Source organism: Malaclemys terrapin, chromosome 3 (assembly GCF_027887155.1).
Source record: "Malaclemys terrapin pileata isolate rMalTer1 chromosome 3, rMalTer1.hap1, whole genome shotgun sequence".
In the NCBI taxonomy this organism is placed as follows: domain Eukaryota; kingdom Metazoa; phylum Chordata; order Testudines; family Emydidae; genus Malaclemys; species Malaclemys terrapin.
In genome coordinates, this window is record NC_071507.1 from 101,393,820 (window position 1) to 101,420,447 (window position 26,628).

Consider the following 26,628-nt stretch of genomic DNA (forward strand, 5'->3'; position numbering starts at 1 on the left):
TTCAAAATAAAGGAATACAGAACTCCTCTCCAACTATCAAGTGATAGTTATCTCTTTCTGAGACATTTGATGTGTTCTTTAAACAGATGCTGTCTCTCTCTCTCTCTGTTTGTCTCACATTTCTTAAATTGCTCTATTTCAAGCTTTTGTCCATAGATGCTGTGCTAGTGAAACTCTAGTGTGAAACTTCCTTTAAATGCTCCTGAATGCCATGGAATAGATTATCAATCACTTTCTAAATTAAATTAAACTAAACTAACCTAGTGTTAAATATTGATTTAGGGTATTTATTTATTATTACTACATAATCCATTACATATGTATTACGTAATGCTGGGAACTGGAATAAAGGTGTCATCAGTATGAGAGTGTATTACTAACTGTATTAGTCACATTTTGTGAAACTATGACTGTATTACCTAGGTCATTGCAGATAACCTTTAGCCTCTGTTTTGTAAATTGCTCCACCTGAGTGGATCCTTCTGTCTATGCAGAGCTGTAGTGAAATCAATGGGGCTCAGCATTGGTGTAGGGGCCTGTGGAAGGCAGCCTGCAGGATCAGGGCCCAGGCCCATCTGATACCAGGCAGCTCTTGGGGAACCAGGGTGCAGTATCCAGCCTGTCTGACTCATGAAAGATCCCCCCCAACAGCCTCTGCTTAAAGCAAAACCCATCAGAGAAAAGACTTGCAGAGAGCAATGAAGGGTGGATGGGAGACACACCTAGACCCCTCCTGACATGGGTGACAAGATTAAGATATCTCCATTAGCATACAGAATGAAGAACAGAGACAACTCCCCTAGCCTCATCTGCATGAAAGATGGGACAGGGAGACATCTCAATTTGCATACAGAATGAGGAACAGAGAACCGCACTGAACTCTGGGACCAGAAAAAGCAGGGAAGCACTGCATTATGGGAATCTCTGCTCCAGATTTCAAAGTAGCAGCCGTGTCAGTCTGTATCCGCAAAAAGAACAGGAACCTATGCCTGCCCACACCCAGCTCAGCAGTCAGACCAATTCTAGTAATGAATGCTTGACTGATATCCAAAATACTGAAGCAGCTTAGTTGCATTGTGAGCTCCCTGGAAGAAAACACCACCCATAGCCAAGAGTGATCAGCTCTTATTGTCTAGCCTAAAGACAATCCTTGCGTCATCAGTTTACCCATAAACAAATCTAATGTTGTCCCATGAGCCATTGTATTTTCTCTACAAAAATCCCTAATCACCCTCCAGTCAATGTTCTGATGCTTAGATCCAAACTATGCATCAGTTCCACTGGGACTCCGTCTTCTCCTGACTGATCGTGCTGGGAGCTCTGAGCTACCACTATCACCTGGGAACCCCGACCAGTTCAAGCCTCATGGAGTGGGTAGATCCCCTTCTTTTTCTCTCTCTGTTTTCCTTTCTACCTTAGGTATTAACCTTTAATAATGTATGTTATGTTGGTTTAGGCCCTCCTTGTGTAGTTATCACTATTATTCAATAAATAACTTGTATGGTTAAGCTGGTTGCTTCTCTCTCTCTCTTGCTGAACTTTACTCTTTTGTGTTTTTAGCTTCCCCCATTCACTCTACAGCAACGCTTCTTTTATCTAAGCTAAAGATCCCTGCAGCGCTCAAAATACTGTGGGGTTTGATCATCAAGTAGGTTACTGCCAGTACAATTGTGATGTGCGAATGGGGATAGGGCCGTGCTGAATCTGGGACACATAAGGGTGACAGCTTAAAAGTGCTACTTGACCCAGTCCATGGAGCCCAGGGGCATATAAGGGGGAGCAGTTTGAAAGTGCTGCTTCATCCAGCCCAGTGAGCCCAGAGACATATAAGGGGTCAGCTTGAAAGTGCTGATTGACCCAGTCCGCTCAGACTTCCTCTGTTAATGTATGTGTGGGTGTGTTCATCCGGTTCTGGCTGACCTTTTAAAAATTTAAAATTGTTGTCAATTCACCATTACTTCCTCCTTTCCTATCAGCCTCCTCCTCTCGTGCCCCAACCATTTTTCTCTACCCTAACCTGCACTGACCACCTCGAAGTGTTGGGGGTTAGTATTCATCCTCAACTGATTCTTGGCTTCTCTAATGACATTGCCAACAAGGATGCCAGTTTTGGCATGTAGATACTTGTACCTTAAGACCTGGGCTGAGACCCCCAGCTCATTTCACATGGATCTGCTTAACAATCTTAAGTTAATCTTTTTAAACAGTGACAGCCATTAAGATGATTATTTAGTAATTATATTATGGTAATGCCCAGAGGCCTTCATCAGCATCAGGGTTGCTAGTGCTAGCCACTGTATGAAATCCTACTGTACTTACAGCATTTTTATTTTGACTTTTATTACTCCATTAATTGGAAGTAAACACTTAAGTGGTGTCTGTAAATAACACTGGTCTACAATTTTTGAGAAGTCGTCTGCTTCAGAGATAAAATGTGCTATTTATTATGTATTTTGATGTGCTGAATTCAAATGTGACAATTAAAACAACTGATTGGCTACTGTTTCTAAGATATTTAAGTTTACATTTTATGTCTACGTATATTGTGTAGATAGTAGAGTTTTAATCATAAATTGTAAACCTAGGTCATTTCATGTGTTTATGGTTGCTTTACATGATGATATTTCACCTGTCCTGTTTATGTAACACTTTAAAAATCAGCAAAAGGGTTATATAAATACAATTTATTATGAAACAAAAGGCAAAAAACTATTATGTACATAGTTTAGTCTTCTTCAGGGTCTACTCGGCGCTTCTTGGCTTCTCTCTTGTATTCATTAAATGGAGCATCTCTTGTCACTGTCCAGCAATAGTCTGCAAGCATTGATGGGCTCCATTTGCCCTGATAGCGTTTCTCCATTGTTGCAATGTCCTGGTGAAATTGCTCGCCGTGCTCGTCGCTCACTGCTCCACAGTTCGGTGGAAAAAAATCTAGATGAGAGTGCAAAAAATGTCTCTTTAGTGACATGTTGCAACCAAGGCTTTTGTATGCCTTGAGGAGGTTTTTCACCAACAACCTGTAGTTGTCTGCCTTGTTGTTTCCGAGAAAATTTATTGCCACTAACTGGAAGGCTTTCCATGCCGTCTTTTCCTTGCCACGCAGTGCATGGTCAAATGCATCATCTCGAAGAAGTTCACGAATCTGAGGACCAACAAAGACATCTTCCTTTATCTTAGGCTTGGTCTACACTACCCCCCCCAATTCGAACTAAGGTACGCAACTTCAGCTACGTGAATAACGTAGCTGAAGTCGAAGTACCTTAGTTCGAACTTACCTTGGTCCACACGCGGCAGGCAGGCTCCCCCGTCGACTCCGCGGTACTCCTCTCGCCGAGCTGGAGTACCGCAGTCGACGGCGAGCACTTCCGGGTTCGACTTATCGCGTCCAGACTAGACGCGATAAGTCGAACCCAGAACTTCGATTTCCAGCCGTCGAACTACCTGGTAAGTGTAGCCAAGGCCTTAGCTTCACTTAACCTTGGAAATTTTCCATGGAGGTACTTGAAAGCTGCTTGTGTTTTGTCAATGGCCTTGACAAAGTTCTTCATCAGACCCAGCTTGACGTGTAAGGGTGGTAACAAAATATTCCTTGATTCAACAAGTTGTGGATGCTGAACACTTTTCCTCCCAGGCTCCAATGACTGTCGGAATGGCCAATCTTTCTTGATGTAGTGGGAATCTCTTGCACGACTATCCCATTCGCAGAGAAAACAGCAGTACTTTGTGTATCCAGTCTGCAGACCAAGCAAGAGAGCAACAACCTTCAAATGGCCACAAAGCTGCCACTGATGTTGGTCATAGTTTATGCACCTCAAAAGTTGTTTCATGTTGTCATACGTTTCCTTCATATGGACTGCATGACCAACTGGAATTGATGGCAAAACATTGCCATTATGCAGTAAAACAGCTTTAAGACTCATCTTCGATGAATCAATGAACAGTCTCCACTCATCTGGATCGTGAATGATGTTGAGGGCTGCCATCACACCATCGATGTTGTTGCAGGCTACAAGATCACCTTCCAGGAAGAAGAATGGGACAAGATCCTTTTGACATTCACGTAATATGGAAACCCTAACATCACCTGCCAGGAGATTCCACTGCTGTAGTCTGGAGCCCAACAGCTCTGCCTTACTCTTGGGTAGTTCCAAATCCCTGACAAGGTCATTCAGTTCACCTTGTGTTATGAGGTGTGGATCAGAGGAGGAGAATGGGAGAAAATGTGGGTCCTGTGACATTGATGGTTCAGGACCAGAAGTTTCATCCTCTTCCTCGTCTGACTCAAGTGAGAATGATTCTGGTGCATCAGGAACCGGCAGTCCTTCTCCATGGGGTACTGGGCGTATAGCTGATGGAATGTTTGGATAATGCACAGTCCACTTTTTCTTCTTTGACACACCTTTCCCAACCGGAGGCACCATGCAGAAGTAACAATTGCTGGTATGATCTGTTGGCTCTCTCCAAATCATTGGCACTGCAAAAGGCATAGATTTCCTTTTCCTGTTCAACCACTGGTGAAGATTTGTTGCACAAGTGTTGCAGCATATGTGTGGGGCCCAACTCTTGTCCTGATCTCCAATTTTGCAGCCAAAAGAAAGGTGATAGGCTTTCTTAACCATAGTGGTTATACTGCGCTTTTGTGATGCAAAAGTCACTTCACCACAAACATAGCAGAAGTTATCTGCACTGTTCACACAAGTACGAGGCATCTCTGCTCACTTTGGCTAAACAGAAATGTGTCCCTTTGCAAAATCAAACACTGACAAATAAGAGAGCACGACACTGTATGATTTCTAGAGCTAATATAGGGCAATTTGTTCAGCAGAGTGATGTAAGCTTCGTTATGATTGCATCATCCATGACTTCTAGGAATAACATGATGCAATTCATATCATAGTCATACCAGCATCAGATTGCATCATTCATTGTTTTGCCTAAAAAGCAAATACTGTCCAAACCCAGTCATAGATTTATTCATAGAGCCAGTCCAAGATGTATTTTAGTCATTTCTGGTTTAAATTGAGATCCCTTCCCTTTATAACTCACTTATCCTCGCCATTCCCAAGTCAAGGGTCGTATATACTGACCCAATAGCATATCTTGAAAACTAGAGCCAATCAACAATTTTAAGCATCATTTTCGTTCTCAGTGACCCAGGATTAGTAAAGTTTGATTACATTTATTTCAAAAGCATTTTGGCTGTAGAGCAGTGTAATTTTTAAATCTAATATTTCAGGCCCTTCCAGGGTTATAAACTGGGAATCTCTCCATTCCCTGTACAAAGCTTCTGTCGCTAGTTGGGATGCATTGCTAAATATCAAATCTTAAAACACGTCACTGGCCCAGTTCTGGATAGTGCTTGCCCTGGGCCTCAGGCCAATGTAATATTTTGGGAGTGGATGCTAGATTTAGACAAAAGGAGAAAACATTTTAGTTGCAGGTTGATTTAAAAAGCGACACATACTCGAAGCATATGCCTGGAAGTGGTAGGACATGGTATTTTATTGCTTTTATCACTCGTTTTTAATCATTTTCTTACTACTGTATGTACAGCTTTGGCTAGGATCCATTGGCACAATTCCGTTCTAGGAAGAGGTTTTTTTTTTTTTTTTACACCATTAAATCACAGATTCAAAACATTAAATAAAGCAAAATTTCTAGGAAATAATTTAACAGTTTTTTTACCATGGCTTCCTTGTTTTTATGCTAAGATATATCATGAGCAATTCACTTATTGGAAAGGAATCAAGATTTGGATAGCAAGGATGAGAAATGGGGAGAGAGGGAAGAAGAGGTCTAGTTTGTGGAAAGAGCTTTACACAGGATTGTTCAGCAAAGAAAAGAGATCTTCCAGCTGATACTCACTGGCCCAATTTATGCACATTCTGCAGTTACATGAGTTGTAAGTCATCACAGTACTTGGCCAATTATGTGCATATAAAAAGGTATGTACAACGTATATGACACCATGGAACATCTCACGGAAAAAAAGACCACAGAATTAACAAGAGATAGGTTTTATTAGCCTAGCATGACAGAGGTGATAGGATCTGTGCAAGTAATTGTCCAAGAATCCTGTTAGTCAGGAGCCAGAGAGGCCAGCTTATAAGGAAAATGCATCATCTTTTCCCATGCGATGTATTTTCCATCCAGGAATGAGAATTCTTTTCTACCCTAGCCCCACATTATTCTTACATATTTCCATTCTTTGCAGGCTGGTCTCTGGAGAAATCTCAAGCAATTTATTATCAGGGAGATCTCTGTGATACTGTATCAGCAGGACAACAAACCAAAATAGTGAGGGATGCTGTGATTTCTAGTGTCAGAAAATTAGTAAAGTGCATTTTGTAATGTTTCCAGGTGAATGACAAATATAACAATACTCACATAACAATGCCCTTCTTTCTGGGTTGATTTGTCCCTATGTTTGAATTGTATGGTCAAACATAGCATGTGTGGGCTCTCCTGTTACATGCGGGACCAATGGGAGGCTTAAAAGCTCAGGTAAACCCTGAGGTAGAAAATCACAGTGTCTGTCTTTCTCCATTGACCTAGCTGTCTCACATGAGAACAGGCCCACTGACTTTTGCAGCAGCAACCACTCATACTGATTATTATCAAAAACAACGAGGAGTACTTGTGGCACCTTAGAGACTAACCAATTTATTTGGGCATAAGCTTTCGTGGGCTAAAACCCACTTCATCAGATGCATGGAGTGGAAAATACAGTAGGCAGATATATATACACAGTACATGAGAAGATGGGAGTTGCCTTACCAAGTGTGGGGGGGTCAGCTCTAACGAGACAATTCAATTAAAGTGGAAGTGGGCAATTATCAAGAGGAGGAGAAATCACTTTTGTGGTGGTAATCAGGGTGGCCCATTTCAAACAGTTGACAAGAAGGTGTGAGTAACAATAGGAGGAAATAAGCATGGGGAAAATTAGTTTTTAGTTTTTGTAGTGATCCATCCACTCCCAGTCTTTATTCAGGTCTAATTTGATAGTGTCCAGTTTACAAATTAATTCCACTTCTGCAGTTTCTCGTTGGAGTCTGTTTTTGAAGTTTTTTTGTTGAAGAATTGCCACTTTTAAGTCTGTTATTGAGTGTCCAAGGAGGTTGAAGTGTTCTCCGACTGGTTTTTGAATGTTATAATTCTTGATGTCTGATTTGTGTCCATTTATTCTATTGCGTAGAGACTATCCGGGTTGGCCAACGTACATGGCAGAGGGACATTGCTGGCACATGATGGCATAAATCACAATGGTAGATGTGCAGGTGAGCAAGCCCCTGATGGTCTGGCTGATGTGGTTAGCTCCTATGATGGTGTCCCTTGAATAGATATGTGGACAGAGTTAGCAATGGGATTTATTGCAGGGATAGTTTCCTGGGTTAGTGTTTTTGCTGTGTGGTGCATAGTTGCTGGTGAGTATTTGTTTCAGGTTGGGGGGCTGTCTGTAAGCAAGGACTGGCCTGTCTCCCAAAGTCTGTGAGAGTGAGGGATCGTCCTTCAGGATAGGTTGTAAATCTCTGATGATGCGCCGGAGAGGTTTTAGTTGGGGGCTGAAGGTGATGGCTAGTGGCGTTGTTACTTTCTTTGTTGGGCCTATCCTGTAGTAGGTGACTTCTGGGTACCCTTCTGGCTCTGTCAATCTGTTTCTTCACTTCAGCAGGTGAGTACTGTAGTTTTAAGAATGCTTGAGAGAGTCCTGTAGGTGTTTGTCTCTGTCTGAGGGATTAGAGCAAATGTGGTTGTATCTTAGAGCTTGGTTGTAGACAATGGATCGTGGGATGTGGTCTGGATGAAAGCTGGAGGCATGTTGGTAAGTATAGTGGTCAGTAGTGTTGCCGGCACAGAGTGCCCGAGGACAGCAACAGTGGGGTTCGTTGCCCGGTGTGCTTTGCGCCAATGAACACACCAGGGTGGAGCAATCAAAGTTTATTTGAGATCTCAAAGTGGTGCAAGGAGACAGGCACGTCTCAAATCAAGCACACCAACATAAGCAGCCTTTGTCTTTTTATACAGTTTGCAGCAAGCCTTTCCCTTCTTCCCCCGCCCTTTCTCACCCCCCCTCCTCCATTCCCACCTCTTCCCCTTTCTCCCTCTGGCTACATTACATGACCTTGGCCGTGCAGCTTGTTCTCACTGTTTCTTTCTGCAAGTAATCTTGTCCTTTAGCTAGAGGCATGTAGGTTTCCCTTATCACTACTGCTTCCCAGCTGCTGGCCTGTGAGGTTAGTAAAGTTTAACATGCAGGGACTTTGATTCACTTTGGCCTAGAGTGGGGGGGCTTCATTGACTCTCGGGTCTTCCAACCCCCGAGTTACCTAGTGGCCTAGAGCGGGGGAGCTTCATCGACTCTCGGGTCTTCCACCCCCCCGAGTTACCTAGGGTGATGCCTAGTGACACCAACAGTAGGTTTCCGGTATAGGGTGGTTATGTGACCATCGCTTATTTGCATTGTAGTGTCCATGAAGTGGAGCTCTTGTGTGGACTGGTCCAGGCTGAAGTTGATGGTGGGGTGGAAATTGTTGAAATCCTGGTGGAATTCCTCAAGGACCTCTTTCCCATGGGTCCAGATGATGAAGATGTCATCAATGTAGCGCAAGTAGAGCAGGGGCATTAGGGGACGAGAGCTGAGGAAGCGTTGTTCTAAGTCAGCCATAAAAATGTTGGCATACTGTGGGGCTATGTGGGTACCCATAACAGTGCCGCTGACTTGAAGGTATACATTGTTCCCGAACCTGAAATAGTTGTGGGTGAGGACAAAGTCATAAAGTTCAGTCACCAGGTATGTCATGACATTATCGGGGATACTGTTCCTGACGGCTTGTATTACATCTTTGTGTGGAATGTTGGTGTAGAGGGCTTCTACATCCATAGTGGCTAGGATTGTATTTTCTGGAAGACCACCAATAGACTGTAATTTCCTCAGGAAGTCAGTGGTGTCTCGAAGATAGCTGGGAGTGCTGGTAGCATACGGCCTGAGGAGAGAGTCTACATAGCCAGACTATTATTGTATTCAAGTACAGGACAACTCTGACATCCAATGGCCAGTTAGAGTCACTGCAAGTGTAGATTTCTTCATCTCCTAACAACTTGGAATGATACAATTTTTACTCTTTATGAATTTCAGCAAATAAAACAATTTCCAGGTGTTTTTATTGTTTACATCAACATATTTTTGCAAGTAAAAACACTAGTTACTTCAGAGAATCCAAGTATGGAGAAACTGTAGTCCCTTAATTATTCAATATTCATAATAAATATTGTATAAAATCATTTACTGAAGCTTTAATTGCTTTAATTACTTTAATTGAAAATTCTAATAGTGAGCCAACTGACAGTTATAAGTATAGGTCAATACCTTTAATACATTATTATTGTGAAATATATGCTGAAGATTGTCAGTAATTCAGGATCTCATATATCCAAACCACATCAATTCTCTCAAGTCAATAACAAAGCTCTCCTTGATCTCCATGGGTGTAAGCTCAAGCATCAAGTAGTTCTGCGAAGTGAAGATGTGGATTTGATAATGCAGTTATTACATAACTCACCTATCTGAGAACCACATAAGCACCATTTTATAAAACCAGGCTAGAGAATATCTGGGGAATTGCATATGATAGATTGGTTTCACAACCATGGGTCCTCCCCTCCCCCAACAAACAAACAAAAACCCCACCTGTCTACTTTTATCAGGCAAACTATTTAAACATAGTTGTGTAATGAGTGTGGTTTTGCTCCCACACTACCTTAAAGCTAGCGCTATAGAGCACAGCCTATTCCAGCTCCTGAGGTTATCTTTAGCTAAGCAGAATCTCATTCCTGCTCTATAAATAAGCACCCCAGGAAGTCTCACATTGGAGAGCCAGAACTGTACCGAAAATAGCCAGGCTGTGGTGCAGCTGGGAGGGAAGTAAAACCTCTTTTCTAAAGTGTTCTGTTTTCTAACCATTTCCTCTGTTCAGAGGCACGACGCCATTCTGTGCTAGTAACCCCGATTGGGAGTGAGGGACCATCCGCCGAATAGCTGGACCTGGAGCCGGCCCTGCCCAAGACGTGAGTAAAACGATAGACACGTGCACAGCAGCAGATCGATGCACTCCAAAAACAACCACACGTTCAACTCTGTCTCTAGGACTAGGTCTCACTCTGCCAGCAGCGCCACTCCCGCTGCAGGGATCCCGCTGAGCTCTCCGCGGTCGGGCCGCAGGGCTCAGCCAAGCAGCGAAGGCTGAGGCTGGGGCTCAGGGCGGGACTTTTGCACGGGGGCTGCTGGCGCTCTGCCCGGCGCCCCGCTGCGCTGAAGCGCTGTTCGCACTTGGCTGCGGGGAACCCGTTTGGCCGGCCAACGGGCGGTGGCCCGAACAGTTAAACCCGTTCCTGACACGCCCCAGCCTCGGGGCTGCCCAGGAACCAAGTGAGGGGCCAGGGTGGCCGGTCCTAGGCTGGGCGTTTCTGTGGCACCGCGGGCGGGCGGGCAGTGCTCCACGCCCCCCGTGCCCGTCTGACAGCCCGTCCCACTCACACCGCCCCGCCACGACGTGCCCGAGCTGGGCTCAGACCCCGGCGCCAGCGGGCGCTGCACGAGGCTCCCCGAGACCACGGAGCGGGGGTGGGGGGGGTAGCGCGCGTCACGCCCAGTGGCCGTTGGTGAAAAGACAAACACAGCCAACCCCCTCCCCGGAACTACAGCTCCCAGCATGCAATTGGGACCGTGCTAGTGCAGTCAGCGCATGCGCTGTACAGAGGCGGGTGAATTTACCTCGTTCTCCAGCCGGGCGCGATCCCGTCATACCCCTGAGTGACGCGAACCACAGTTTCGTTTTTCTCCTTACAGTGCGAGGGTTTGTGACGGATGGTAAAACTGGTCCGGTGACTCATCGACGCAGTATTGCTCGAGGGGAGGAAGGGCTGGGAGCGAGGTACATATACGCATTTCCTCCCAAACGTCACTTCCGGCCGCCATTTTGTGCCTGAGCCGGGTGAAGTCTGGAAGCGCCTGGGGCTCGGTGCTGTCGAGAGCGTCTTGCGCTGCTGCCGCCATGACGGATCGTTACACCATCCACAGCCAGCTGGAGCACCTGCAGTCCAAGTACATCGGCACGGGCCACGCGGACACCACCAAGTGGGAGTGGCTGGTGAACCAGCACCGCGACTCGTACTGCTCCTACATGGGCCACTTCGACCTGCTCAACTACTTCGCCATTGCTGAGAACGAGAGCAAGGCGCGCGTGCGCTTCAACCTCATGGAGAAGATGCTGCAGCCCTGCGGGCCGCCCGCCGACAAGCCCGAGGAGTCCTAGCCCCGCCCCTCCCTCTGCCTGCCAGGGGACATCTCACCCCCTTCAAACTTTTGGGCCCGGCCCGGTTTCCTCAGAACTCGCCGGCCCGCAGGGAACCGAAGCCGGGATGGACTCGGGGCGGGAGCGGCTCTCGGGAGGAGCGAGAAGAAGCTGCCTCGCCGCCGCCGGGGGTGGGAGCCTGGGCTGGCCGCGCTGGACCCTGTTTAACCCCCCTCCCATATCACGACCGAGCCTGGCAGATGCATTGATCCGCCGCCCTGCCTCCAACAGCGGCCGTGGCCCGGGAAGGAGCCGGGACTGTGTCCGTCCCCGGGCGGGGGAACCTGGAGCCGCCGCTTCCCGACATGGGGCCTAATTACGAGGAAAGCACGTGTCTTTGGGGTCAGCCAGTGTGTGGCCCTCTGCTCCTAAGGGGACTTGGCCTGGACTGGAGGGACTTGGCGCGCTATCCCTTTCCTCTGGGGCAGCTGTTTACAGCCCTACACCACACTTTGTTTAGCTGTACGTTTTTGGTTGTTTTTTAAATGTGAAATAAAAATGCGTTGAGTGCTTTCAAATGTTGCTCCTGGTGATCTGCCCCTGGGGTAACTTATGGCTCAGTAGGCAAACCAGGGGACCAGTCACCTATATAACGATGCATAGTGTCAAGAATCAGAGGCATAGTAGTGTTAGTCTGTATCCACAAAAACAATGAGGAGGCATGTGGCATCTTAAAGATTAACTGATTTATTTGGGCATAAGCTTTTGTGGGTAAAAACCCCACTTCTGCAGATGCATGGAGTGAAAATTACAGATGCAGGCATTATTATACTGACCTATAATGCCTGCATCTGTAATTTTCACTCCATGCATCTGCAGAAGTGGGGTTTTTACCCACAAAAGCTTATGCCCAAATAAATCAGTTAATCTTTAAGGTGCCACATTACTCCTCCTCGTTTCTATGCAACTATAATTGTGTGTGTTTGCAGAGTTGTCTGGTGCATTTGTTTCTGAAGCATGAATTGTGGCTTCCATAATTGCAGCTATTTCCCCATCCCAGGCATTTACTTAACAAAATTCAAAGAACCTGTAGATTTGATGGTGCTCCAAGGGATTAATTTGAGTCATGAGGGTGATTGTGCTAGTAAAATGCACCACACTGCCACCTTATACAATAAGTAAGGTGCTGCTGTCTGGCCTTGAATTACTATGTGGGATACTGTTCACTAATTATTTTCTCTAGTATCCTATTTGCTCATCTCCCTTTCCTCTAGGCCCTGTTGGGTTCTCTAAACCTCACCCCATTTTTTGTGGTGTGTGTGTCTTCCTGTTTTTTTTCCTCTTTTTGGCGCTTTCACTCTTTTCTTCCCTTAGAGGGTATATAGTTCTGTTGCCTTTTCTATTTTGACCATTGTACTAACAGCAAAAGTGAAACTTCGTCTCCTAAATGCATACAGCAACAGTGTAAAACACTGCAGGGAGCGTGGGAAAGATTAAATAACTTTTTGCTGAAAGACTTCTGTTTACCCATTTCAACAAGCAAAATTTTTTTTCTGTGCAGATCTCCTTTTAATAATCTTCATGTTTCGATCCTGAAAGAGAAATGTATGTAAAACCCTAGTGTAGGAGTGTTGGGCAGAGTGATGAAATGCTGGGGCAACAACTTGCAACTAGAGTTAACTTGACTGGCAGAGGGGATTGTGCTGCTCTTGGCTTATTTCTAACTTGATCATACTGTTTGCTTGCAAAAGCAAATAGGTTGAATTTTAGAAGATAGACTCTTATAACATTTATGGAGCTCTTATTTTGGGAACTGGGTAGTAATGGCCACCCTCCTTTTTTTTTTAGTTCCACGTTGAAGTGTTGGTTTGTCTTTCTAGTTCAGGAAGCGGAGGTTTAGTACTGTGTGCAGCTCCGAGCTGCATTGTCACTTCCCTCCTGCAAAAGTGTTTCCAAAGTGACCCTTTCCATATGAGATGGAGAATCTGTTAATTCAGCTATTTAATAGGACATACACCATTATCATATGTAGACTGGACACAGGCAGAAGCTAAAATAAAGCTTCAGCAAATTTGTTTTATCTAACACAGGGTAGATACAGCAATGCATTTCATTACAATTCAATATATCTGGATATAAAGTTTGTATTTTTAAACCAACAGTTAAGTTTGGGGTAGACAGTACAGAAAGGCAATTTTATTAAGGCCTTGCTTTCATGAGTTACCAGTTATATCACTGAACTCCCCTGTGTTAATACCAGATGAGTGATTTAGGATTTAAGCTAAACCATTCTCTAGTAACAAGCTAAACCAAAAAAAAAAAGCCACACCCACCACCAGCTTTTAATACTATAAGTGGCCACAGTGGGGAGGAGGTTTTTGTATAACCTCATCACTTTTAAATTCACACCTTTAGGTTATCCTGAACCTTTCCCCATGTAGAAAAGGCCTTAAATAGAAACCCTGTTCTAGAAGTAGCTGTGATTAGCCAATATTTGTTCTGTTAACATCTGACTTACAGTACATTGAATGTATAGAGGTAAAAATGTGTTTGAGGCAGTTACAGCTTTACACAAATAATGCTTGCAGTTCCTAGCTGAAGACAAAGTACATGGTGTAACAAGTTTAAAATAGTTTAATTTTTTAAAAATTAATGGTGTTCTTGAAAGTGTGGTTATTTGTGCCAGATGATGCACAAATATGTGAAGTCCACAGTTTTAAGGATAAAAGCATTGTTGGTAACTTGGACCTTCAATGGAAAGACTCAATGGGGAGTGGTTGGGGTAGAGTGAGGGTGAGGAGGCTCCTGCATGCGCAGACAGGAAACCAGGAAAGTCCTGTAATCCTTTGGGCTGAAAATGGCAGGTAGGTTGAATCTCTTAAAATGAAAGAAGAATTCAAAGACTCCACCTTGCCCGCTATTAAATCCATTCCTGAAGACACATTATGACGTGTTTTATGGGGAAGCTTTAACAATTGGCTTATCTAGTGTAACAATGATGTTCTTGTCCATATTAAATTAAAAATGCTATTTAGGGCAGTGCAGTAGGGAACTTAATATGCATCAGCAGAGTCTACATCAGTGGTGGGCAACCTGCTGGCTGCATGCAGTCTATCAGGGTAATCTGATTGTGGGCCATGAGACATTTTACTGATGTTGATCATCCACAGGATGGCTCCCTGCAGCTTCCAGTGGCAGTGGTTCACCACTAGTATTCTATTGTTTACCAGTGTGATTAAAACTGCAGTTAATTTTTTTAATTGCAATTAGAGCTAATCACATGAGTTAACCGATAAGACAGCCCTAAATTTAATACAAAATTCTATTGTATAACGCTACGAGGATTTGTTTTAAAAAAAGACAAAATATAATTTGAATTCATATTCTAGACAACTTAAAGGTTTGAATTAAAAAACAAACCACACACCTCACATCTTTCATAGGGTTCAAAACTACTTAAGCTATTATAAAACAAATGCACCAGAGAAATTAGGGCTCAGGTTATCCTAACTCATTTTTGTTTGATCACTCAGTATTCAGGTCTCACATTATAAGGGATATGCTTTGATATGAAGGTTTGAATAGCTAGTGAACAGTAATACTAGGACATCTAATTTGCCAGAGGCTAATTAAAAATGCCTCTTGTCCAAAAGCCACCCCTTTGTTTAAAGGTCTGTAAGGGTATTATGAGAAAATACTGGACTGCTAAGGCTATGAATACTCCAGAAGTAACATCTCATTTTGCGCAAGCTCAAATTTGTTATAAATTGAAGGCCCAACTCTGCAAACCTTCATTCACATGAGGATTCCTACTCAAGTATTCCCATTGAAACAAGTGGGACTTCTCATGTGGGTAAGGATTACAAAACAAAGAATAAGTGATGCAAATTTGCAGTGTTATCCTTTTTTTTCTGTCAAAAAAAGGAAAAGCAAAGGGGTTTTAGTAGGTATTTTTGCTCTACTTGTGAAACATTTGATGTTAAAATAGTTTAATGTTTAAAAATTATAAAGGAGATTTTAAAATGGGTGATAAATTGTGTACCCTGCATATAATCCAATACAAGCCCTTGACATTTACTAACTTCTGATTTAATTCTGTAGTCTTTAGGGACAAAAAAAAAAAAAACTCCTATTGACTTGGATTCAGAGACTGTTCAAGTGATAATCTCACTTAGCAGCAGTAGCTTCTGCCGGTGTAGAAAATATTTTCTTCCTTTGAACTACTTCGTTCCAAATTGAGAAATCGTTTGGGACCTGAAAAAGCAGGAAAGCTTGTTTTTCTTTTCCAGATTATGAACAAACAGGAAAATGAAAGTGAAGACGTCTGAGTTAGCTGCAGAAGCCAATATTTTAAGTTTCTCATGTTGAACTGGCTGACATAGGATGGCTTCCCCACTATGCCAATCTCTTCATGGGCCACCCTGAGGATGAATTTCTGGAAAAATGCACCATAAGCCCAATGATAAACCCAAGATACAGCAATATTTTCATATTCTGGATGGGCAACCTAATCTCCCTCATAGATTTCCACTACAAGTTCAGCCACCACCCAACCATCAAAGGCTCTCTACAATACTCCCGCACCAGCATCAGCTTCCTGGCCACCACCATCTTCAACAATGGAACCCTACAGACAACTATGTACCAAAAAAAAAAAAAAAAATCCATGGATCACCCCCCCCTCCCCCCACAAAAATCCTTTATTTATAGCCAGGCCCTCAGATACTACAGAATGTCTTCAGAGGAGAAAGTTCAGGAAACACACCTTAACAAATGTAAAACTGCCTTCACCAAATAAGGACACTCCACCAGAGAAGTAGGTCACATCATGGAACAGGCCACCTAAATACCCCTGAGAGAACCTTCTTCAAAACAAAGAAACAAAAAGCCCCCCTCCCAGACATCCTCCAATGCACACCTCTAGCTGTCACCTACCATTCCATAGGGGGTATCAATAAACAATTATAACCCATATTTGATGGGGACTGCATCCCAAAAGAAATCTTTTCCCCACCCCCCTCTTCTGGCCTTCAAACAATGCCCATCATCATCAGACACAAGGTCCTCACAGACCAGGTCCCACCAACTCCGAGCTGCACCAGAACAGATGCAAAACCTGTAGACATATCTCCACTGCCACAGTGATCAATACCTCTCTCCCACAAACATCTTTTAAGATCCATGTGGTGTCCCTCATCCAGGGCATTAAATAACCCAGTAACAACTATGTGGGTGAATCCAGACAATTACTATATAGTACTCTTAAATGAGCACACACAGAAAAATGAGACAAAAAACACTATCACCTGTAGACAAACATTTTTCACAAAATGCTCTCTCTATATCTGACCCACTCAGTCCTCATCCTCAAAAGAAACCTGCATAATGCCTTCAAAAGAGGCACCTGGGAGCTTAAATTCATTACTTTTCTAGACACTAAACATCATGGTCTTAATAAAGACACTGGATTTAGGGTTTATTACAATAATCTGTAACCCACTAATCTCCCTTTTTTTGGTCCTATGGCTGCAGAGGTGTTAAGGAGCACTCCACCGTGAAAGTTAGAATGTGTTAGCTACTTGTGATGGCGGGGTGGAGGGACAGGACACTCACCTCTCATGAATACCTCCTGTTAGCTGGGTGTGGTGCTGAAATCTTTTTTCTTCTGGCACCCCTTGTAGGTTGCTAAGCTCACTAGGCAGGTCTTCAGTGTCTTAGCCCCCTGGGCAAGTCATAGTCTAAAATGGATAGCAATGCTTTTGCCACACTGTTTGTCCTCACTAGGGTCCTCAGCCCCATCTCTGGGCCCCTTTAAGTCCTACTCTTCACTTTTATTTCCCATCAAAGCCACACCTTCTTGGGGTTTAGGCCACTTTGCTAGTAGGTTGGTAGAACCCAGGCTCACCCTGTACTCCAGGTCAAAGCCCAGGGATCCTATACACAGCAACCACATACTGCTGTTTTCAGTTTTCTTCTGCTATTTCCTGGGCCTTTCCCCACACAGCCTCTTTCTCTTCACCCTTACCTCAAGGCTGAAGTTCTCAAAGCCTATTCCTCCTTGCTAAATGCAAGTACCACACCAGAACCCATCTTTTGTTTCTCCTTTTGAGCACCTGTAACCAGCAATAAGCACCCTTCCTTGCTCTTCTGGTCCCAGCTAGGAACTGACCTGTTTAGGTCTGCAGCTCCTTTTATCTGAGCCTGCTGGACACTGATTGGCTGGGACTGGAGGACCCATCTCTGCTGCTCCTTTCCTGGGGTGGAGTGTGGAATGACCAAGAGCCTCCAGCTGGAGGTCTTGAAGGGCCAGGCACACCTCTTCATACTACTTATGCTAAACAATTTGTTCCACCTTGTATTTAGTACCTTTTCCAGAATTGAAGAAGAACTCTGTAGCTCAAAAACTAGTCTCTTTCACCAGCAGATGTTGGTCCAGTATTATGGGGCTGTCTTATTTCTTCTATGTTCTTTTACTGGTAATGTGACAGAGTGCTATTTCAGAAGTTAGAGCAGGTAATTGTGTGTGAGCCAAAATGTTTAGGTTCTATTCCTGGTTTTACCACTGACTTGTGCGTCCTGGAGCATGTCACTTAGAGCAGTGTTTCTCAACCTTTTTGATACCAGGGACTGACTTGCTGCATTCCTAAACTGTCAGGGAGATCTCAGGGACTGGTGCCGATCCATGGACCGGTTGTTGAAAAACACTGACTTAGAGGACACATACCTCGGTGATCTCCTGACTGTATTATAACATAGCTTAATCTTGGCTATAAAAATGACAGTAAGTCGTGTTTTAACTATATTACTAAGTTGTATTGCAACAGAGCTGACATTGGTTCAGCCAGGAATCACTCTGTGACACAGTATCCCTAATTGTAAAATTGGTCAGAATGCCTTGTTCGCAGTGATGAAGCTTAATTGTTTGAAAAGCCCATACATGACACTCATATAACACTTACTTGAAAAGTTAAGTAATGCATTTCTACCTTACATTATATATGTACAGCAATATATAAATTACCAATAAAAAGTTAAAATAACTTTAGATAGCAAAGTCACATACTTAAAAGTTAGGAAATTACATGTGTACAGCTGCCCATGTAACATTAATTCTGCCCTCTTGTCCACCAATCTACAGGTAGGATCATGTGAAAAAAAATGGTATGTGATCAAGTTATTAAAAACTTACCTTTTTGCATACACATGAGAAGGCAGAATTAAGATTGGACATGAAATCATAAATCTGGCATTTCCCAACTTTCAAGTACTTGACTTTCCAATCCAAATAATGTTCTTTTAATAAGGGTTATTTTAAAATGTAATTTCCTAGGGTTTTTTTTTTAACAGAAAAAAGGTTAAAAAAATTCTGTTCCCCTCCCCAACAAATAAATCATGCATTCTCAGCTCATTTTGAACCCTGAACCTTTAGTGTTGCAGCACAAACTTATACCACTTATTACTTGAGCTACAGAATTTACAATATTAGATTCAGAGATAAGCCCAAGAAGGGACCACTTTGATCATTTAGTCTGACCTCCTGTATGAATTTGTCTAGTTGCTTTTTCCTGCCACTGGATCTTGTTATGACTTTGCCTTTTTGAATGAAAAGACCTTTATTATAAAATTTTCGTTCCCCAGGTAGGTACTTACTGGCAGTGATCAAGTCACCCCTTCACCTTCTCTTCGATAAATAAAATTAGCTCCTTGAGTCTATCACTATAAGGCATGTTTTACAATTCTTTAATCATTCTCATGACTCTTCTCGGTACCCTCTCCAATTAATCAACATCCTTATTGAATGGTGAACACCAGAACTGGATACAGTATTCCTGTAGGTGTCACATCAGTGCCAAATACAGAGATAATACTGTGTCCAGGTGCCTGAGATGGGCAACACTGAGAATACCACACTCAGAGCAGACTGCCATATTTCTTGCAATCTCCCCAAAACTGGTGGTTTATTCTATAATTAGATTTACCAATCCAGTAACAAGAGAGCTTCTTCAGCACCACCCTGGTTAACTAGAAGCCAAACACAGTCCTCTTTAGGTATTCCAGCCCTTGGCTCCCATCCAGACAACCCAATCTAGTATAGTGAGAGGTTATTGAAAACCCATGTCACCATATGTGAGATTCTTTCTAATCCCAAAGGATCAGATACATACCCCCAGGTCAATATGAATCTCAGATTTTACCCAAATATCACATTGTCAGCGAATCCTTAGTAACCTACCTAAAGATTTATTAATAAAAGAAAAGAAGAGAGTTATAAATGGTTAATAGAACATATACATACAAATGATTACATCTATTGCTCTCATTGATGATACTGCCTACCCACGGGGGAAAAAAGGAACCAAAGACCAACAATTTTCCCCCCAAACACCACCACCACACACTACAACTTTGGACTATGGTTCCTTGGCTTTAAGATTATTTCCTGACTGATTGACCTTCCATCCATTCATTAGCCAGGGACTGAATTTTGCCATTACTTCATCAATGCTACCCTCTTCCCATGAAGTTAGGGAAGAACATGCATCTTAACGGTGGTTAAAGTAGATTTAACAATGACAGGCAGCTCTTTCTGCCCCAGCCAAGGAAGAGGGGGAGCTGTGGAGGAGCCCTGTTTACCCAAAACAGGTTGAGGAGGGGAACCTCCCCTTTCATTTTAGCACAGGAAGCTGCACTCCTCTGCCATTTCCACATTCTCCTTACTTTAACCTCAGCACTTTAGTTAAAATGTTTGGGGCCACTGTGAGCATTTTCAATGGATTCCCTTTGACACATGGTCCAGCACTTGATTGTAATACTGTATGGTGAATGGAATCAGGTACTGGGTTGGGGTAATGGACAATGTTAAAGCAGTATTGTATGATTTTCAAAGATCTGGGGGGAAATCCATTTTTCCTACAATATTATGATTAGCCTGCACAGCAGGAGTTCAGCAAAATATCTATGGACCAGCAGTAACAGGAACTAATTACTTTTCCTGGCAATGTTTCAAAAAGAGACTTTCATTCCATGGCATATTTGACAAAAGAATTTTAATACAAGAAAAAACTGACAGTAATTTAGATATTCCCAGTGCTATTATTATTTCCTTTCCTTTCACAACCAACTTCTCTCCAACTCTTTCTCTGTTTGATCCTTAAATCTTGAATTTAGATTAGTCTGTTGCCAGGAGAATTACAGTGATATGAAAATTCATCATAATTGTGACTTCGCAGAAGTTTCAATTACAGCAGGTGAGGACTGTTAAGGAAATAAACATTAAATATAAATATTTTGGTAAGCTGTATAAATGGAAAGGCTATGAGAAATTAAAAATGGAGTTTTAAGTAGTTTTAAAATTTTCCTAGATTGGCAGTCCTTCACCTTGAACACATAAAAAGACACAGTGTTATAAGATTAATAGAAATAGCTAAGTCTCACATGAAAAGATGGATTTTAGAAATAAGAATTTGAGAAATACTACAAATGAGTTTCTTGCAGTCTTGTTTTGAAACTAGAATAAATAACTTAAACCTCATGGGAGCTTTGCTTACCCAGAAGACTGCAGGATTGGGCTACTAAAGATCTTCTTGAGACAAAGATTAAATTGATCATTTGAGTTTAAAATAATTCAGAATATTTTGGATATGAAAATGGTTTGAAAATAATCGTGTTGCTTTTTACAGCTGCCTACTATATAATAATATGCCGCTGGCAATCATAAATGAAAATATCTCAAGGTTTAAGTGGTTAAAATGTTTGTTTTTTCAATATTGTGGTATGGTAGTTTCTCTCACCCTAATTGACAGAAAATGTAGGTGTAAGCTTGGGGCTGAAATTGTATGAGAGAGAGAAAGAGAGAGAAATGTAAAGAAATTGCTGCAATGGGATTTAATTTGATCCTGCAATCCCTATTCAGACAAAATTTACCATTAAAAATTAACAGATGGAAAAATGTGGCTCAGTGGGAAGCATTATTGGAACCCATATTGGGAAGTAAAATTTGCATTTTAAACATTTCATTTTAGTATGGTAGTGTTGGAGGGTACAGAGTGCAACAGGTTACAGAGAACCACGAAGAACTTGTTTAAATGTGTGGAAGAATTAGTAGACTAGGTGCCACTATTTTAATCATGGTATAATGTAGCTCTGTTTCAAGCAGTGGTAGACAACACCCTAGTTGGTGTTGGTCCTACTTTGAGCAGGGGGTTGGACTAGGTGACCTGCTGAGGTCTCTTCCAACCCTAATCTTCTATGATTCTTCTGTGAACACCGTGCTTAAAATACCTATAACTGCTTGAAGCCCTGTTTATGTATATAGAATTTTAAGATTTTATATAGATTAAGGTTAATATTGTAATAACAATTCTTAACCAGCCAAGGCCCAAAGGTGTGCCATAATGTGTGACAAAGACCCAAAATAAGGGACACTTAAAATGTTGTAAAAAGCAACAAAGAGTCCTGTGACAGATCCAGACTAACAGGGCTACCCCTCTGATACTTAAAATGTTGTGTGATTCCTTCCTTTAGTGCAAAGAAACCCTTCTCCAATCTCGTTTTCATGATTTTGAATTTCTGTTAAATCATTTTCTGCAATAAGAGCGAGGGAACACCACATCCGTGGTGAACATAGGCTGCATTACCAATTCTTGCAATTTTATCATGTCTAGTGATTTTGGAGGTTTTCTTAAAGTTCCCAACTGCTGGAGCTGAAAGTCTCAATTGTCCTTTCCTAATAAAGTCAGCTTCTAGCCTGCAGAGAAAAGCTGGAAAAACCTCCAACATCAAAAGACAAATGGAAAAGAATCCTCTAATTATTTCTTAAATCTCATGATTCTTTCACAATTAAAGCCAATCTCACGATTTTGAAGGCTTGGAGTTGGTGAAACCACATGGGTAATTTTGGAGTTGAAACAAGAGGCACTGAAGAACTAGGGCTGGGGCCAGCTAGAGCAGTAGACCAGCATTAACCACCGTTGTGTCAATAGTCTGAGGCCCCGATCCTACCAATACCTACCCAGCTGTGCACCAGGACTTCAGCGGGGCTGCTCACTGGCCCAAAGCTGTGTTGGTTTGGAGAAGCACTACGGGGCTTTGTAGCGCTGTGCTCCAGGCGCATCCCTCTCCCGGGGCCGGCAAGCGTCCGCCCGCACTCACTCCGGCTCCGCCAGGAAGCGACTCCGCAGTTACACCGCGAGGAGGCAGACCCGATTCACACCCCCGGCTGCTTCGCCACCCACCTCGCCCCCAAACCAGCCCTGCGGCTTGTCCTGCGCGCAGAGCGGGGGCTGCTCCGCCCGGGCAGAGAGCGGGAGGCGGGGGCAGGGCCGGCCGGCCGAGCGGCTAAACAACGCAGGGGCGCCCGCCCACCGTGCCTGGGCAAGTCCCCCGCCCGCCGCAGCGGCAGCAGCTGTCCCGGCGCCCGGCCGCCGCAGCCTTCCCCGGGATTTGCGTCGCGCGCTAGCCCAGGGCAGAGGAGGCAGCGGCGGCGGGGAAGCGGCAGCCGGGCCGGGAGGCGGCAGCCCCAGCGCCTGGAACGGGCGGCCGGCCCCAGCGGAGCCGGGAGATGAGCGAGAGTTGCGGGTGAGTGGCAGCCGCTGCTGGGGAGCTTGGGGCGGAGTGAGGCGGCTGTTTGCGGGCCAGCGCCAGGTGAGCCGAGCGGGGGCGCTGCCCTCACGCTCCCCTGGAGGGGCTGCCTGGGCTGGGGACAAAGTGTGAGACGCGCGTGGGTAGAGAGATTTCCTCGCTCCTGCTCCCCCAGTGTTGTTACCGGGTGCCCAGGACACACTCCCTGTCCCTAGGCGCTTACAGGCTAAATAGCCAGGTGGCAAGAATGGGACCCGCATAGGGATTGGGAGTCTTATGTCTGTGCTGCATCCAGTCCAGGGTTAGTAGACCTGGAGTTAGCAGACCCTGGGTTTGTTAACCTAGGGCTTGAGTGTCTACATTCATTTATAACCCCGGGTTAGGACTTGTTGAACCATTGGTCCCAACCAGCAGCGCCAGCATCTGCACTGCATTGGGGGGCGGGGGGAGCTGAGTTCAACCATCCCTATCCCAGACTTCCTAGCGCACTCCCAAAATGGGGCTGCTCTAGCCCTTTGTTCATGGTGCAGTGTGGGAACACTTGACTGTCCCAAGGCCAAAGAATGACAAACTGTGGAATTGTGGGATACTTTTGGTGAGTACAATAGGGTTACATCTACAGTACAAAGTAATAAGGCTTGAAGTGTCCCGGCTTGTCCCCCTCACTCCTTCATGGACTCCTGAGACCCTGGTATGGTTGCCAACTTCAGTTGGATGAATTCCTGGAGGTTTCATCACATGACATTATCCTTAATTAAAGATTAATCTTTAGTTCTTGGAGACTCCAGGACAATCCTGGACAGTTGGCAACCCTAGCCCCTGGGTCTAAGCCCTGGGTTGGCATTATTTGTGTGTGGACGAAAGAGAGGTTACACTTGAGCCTGAGTTCAAACCCCGTGCTTACATTGCAGTGTAGACATATAGGCTTTAGGGTTTGTCTGCAATAAAACACTCAGGGCTGGCCCCTGTCAGTTGACTCAGGATTGTGGATCTTGGGCTGTGTGGGGCTATAAAATTGCACTGTATACATTTGGACTTGGGCTGGAGCCCAGGCTCTGGGACCCCACCAGGGTTCCAGTTTGAGCATCTACATTGTAATGTTATTGCCCTGCAGCCTGAGCCCATCAGTCGACACATCCAGCCACAAGTGTTTTATTGCACTGCAGGCATATCCTTGGGGCCTTGTGAGATGCATATGGGTGACAGCATGTTTATTGATACCTAGTTAGCAACTTACTTTGAGTGCAGGAGGGGAAAGATGCTCTAGTGTCAGGACCTGTTATCCTCACAGATTTAAAGGAGACACACATGATAGTTCTGTTTCTTATTGCTTTCCCTGAGACTTTATTCTCTCCCACCGCTCCTTTCTCTATTGCCACCTTCTTGGGCTAAAGAGGAAGCTGCTGCTGCTGCCATTTGTAAAGTATTGTGTATTGAACTCAACTGAGGACAATGACGTACACATTTTTTTTCTTCTCCTGCAAAGTATTCTGGGAAAGTAGATTCTCCCCTGTTGACTGAAGTGAGAGGTGGGAAGGGATTGCAAGGTGTGTGCAAGGGGTGGTGATTTTGATTTTTATACGCACTGGCATTTCCTTGTTGTTAGTCTTGAAATGAGTAAAGAGCTGCACAATCAGATCAAGTTTCAGAGTGAGGGGCAGGGGATGCAGAGGGGAAGAACAACATATGCCCACTATTAGAATAAAGAAATACAAAGGATTGGACAAAATGACATTCCTCAAAACCTACAAAGGTCCAAATGGGGGATGCAGTGTATGACAAAGACAAGAATTATTCATGCAGGAAATTTAGAATACTGGGGGATTCCTTCCTTCCATGTAAATAACTTTCTGTAACTTCAGTTAATGATTTCATATTTCTGATGTAAATATTTTTCAACATTAAAAAATAGGGGACACTATACATTTGTGTAGAACAATGGCTCTCAACCTTTCCAGACTACAGTACCCCTTTCAGGAGTCTGATTTGACTTGTGTACCCCCAAGTTACACCTCAGTTAAAAAGCTACTTGCTTACAAACTCAGACATAAAAAATACAAGTGTCATAGCACACTAGTACTGAAAAATGGCTTACTTTCTTATTTTTACCATATAATTATAAAATAAACCATTTGGAGTATAAATATTGTACTTACATTTCAGTACAGCATAGAGAGCAGTATAAACAAGTCATTGTCTGTATGAAATTTTAGTTTGTTCTGACTTGGCTAGTGCTTTGTATGTAGCCTGTTGTAAAACTAAGCAAATATCTAGATGAGTTGATGTACTCCCTGGAAGATCTCTGTGTACTCCTAGGGGTACACGTACCCCTGGTTGAGAACCACTGGTGTAGAACATAGGTAACATTAAGGCTAAAACAAATGATGTGCTTCAAAATTTGGGGGCAGTTAAGAGGTATGGGGGACAAAGTGTGAGATATATTCATGTTATATGTGATATACCCTTACCAGGGTCCTGGAGCACCATTGAGTGCTGTGCAGCTACGGACATATACAGCCTCCTTCCTTTTCCAGACAGTAGTACCACTTTCTGTGTAATCACAAATGCCTTCTGAGGCATAGGAAACTCCATTGAGTAACAGGAAAGCAAATTACTGCATATGCATCTGCCTCCAAAAAATTTTTTTTCTTCTTCTCCAAATGTTTTTATCCACAAGCCTCAACCTCTGCCCTCAGTGGAATGCAAATCCAACCATAAGCCAGGTTTTCCCACTTGTCTTTCTTCTTTGCTTTTTACAAAAGCCTGAGGATGGGCTGATGTGTTTGGGCCCGATACAACTTCTATTGACTTTATGAACAAAAAGGCTACAGATGTTTTTTTTTTTTGTTCATCTATACCCAGTTCTTGCCAGTTTATATTTTGCCGTGGCAAATGTGTTGTAAGATAGTTTGTGGACATGAAGTAGCCAACTGTGTTTTGACACATTCTATAGCATCTATGCAGTGTGAAATTTCATGTTTCAACATGAGAGCTTTATGTTTTCCTTAAAAAAACCCTTCTGTGGGCCAACTATTGCAACCATCACTCAAAACATTCCCATTGACTAATGCAGTCGTACTACAATTTAAGGAATGTGGAATTATCCTTCTATAAAAATACTGTATAGAAACGAACATCTCACTTCAGATAGTGGAATCAGTTTTGATCCTGAATGTCTTTGGCTCTCACTGACTTCTAAGGGAGCCCTGTGCACGTATCTTAGGGGAGAATTTGCCTCATGATATTCTAGGTTTTTTTTAAACTGTTCAGTTAGAATTTAAGCTCTGTTACAAAGACAGCAAACAAAAAGTTAAGTTTTCTGAGAAGATGCAGTCAGGAGACCTAATTTCTAGTCCAAATACTGCTGCTTCCTGCATGCCATGTGCATGTCACCTGTGTATCTCAATTTCTCCATTTTCAAAGGGGGCAAATAATGCAAATATCTTTTGTAGAGTGCTTTGAAATCATTTGGTGAAAGACACTATAAGTGTAAATTATTACTGTGCCACTCGGGGTGTGAAAAATCCACACCCTTGATTGACGTAATTATGCTGACCTAGCCCCTGGTGTAGACAGCGCTGTGTCAATGGGAGAGCTTCTCCCATTGATGTAGCCACCACTACTCGCAGAGGCAGATTAATTGTCTTGACGGGAGAAGCTCTCCCATGGGTGTAGTAGTGTCTTCACTAAAGAAGTGCAGCGGTGCAGCTGCATCAGCGTACGTGAAGACAAACTCCAAGTCCCAACTCATTAGTTG

General features: G+C 43.5%; 3 protein-coding genes across 9 annotated transcripts in view; 2 read left to right on the forward strand and 1 right to left on the reverse strand.

Annotated features, from left to right (window-relative positions):
• STX11 (syntaxin 11) overlaps positions 1-10,858 on the reverse strand; it is a 66,993-nt gene extending 56,135 nt beyond the window's left edge. For all 5 annotated transcript variants that reach the window (XM_054023236.1, XM_054023235.1, XM_054023238.1 and 2 more), the window contains exon 1: positions 10,772-10,858. The gene's annotated coding sequence lies outside the window, so the exon portion shown is untranslated. The remainder of the gene's footprint in view (positions 1-10,771) is intronic.
• A 92-nt stretch (positions 10,859-10,950) lies between these two features.
• SF3B5 (splicing factor 3b subunit 5) lies at positions 10,951-11,869 on the forward strand. Its single transcript, XM_054023242.1, has one exon. It carries the CDS (start codon positions 11,052-11,054, stop codon positions 11,310-11,312), a length of 261 nt encoding a protein of 86 aa, XP_053879217.1. The 5' UTR covers positions 10,951-11,051; the 3' UTR covers positions 11,313-11,869.
• A 10,568-nt stretch (positions 11,870-22,437) lies between these two features.
• PLAGL1 (PLAG1 like zinc finger 1) overlaps positions 22,438-26,628 on the forward strand; it is a 64,801-nt gene continuing 60,610 nt past the window's right edge. For all 3 annotated transcript variants that reach the window (XM_054024321.1, XM_054024323.1, XM_054024324.1), the window contains exon 1: positions 22,438-22,868. The gene's annotated coding sequence lies outside the window, so the exon portion shown is untranslated. The remainder of the gene's footprint in view (positions 22,869-26,628) is intronic.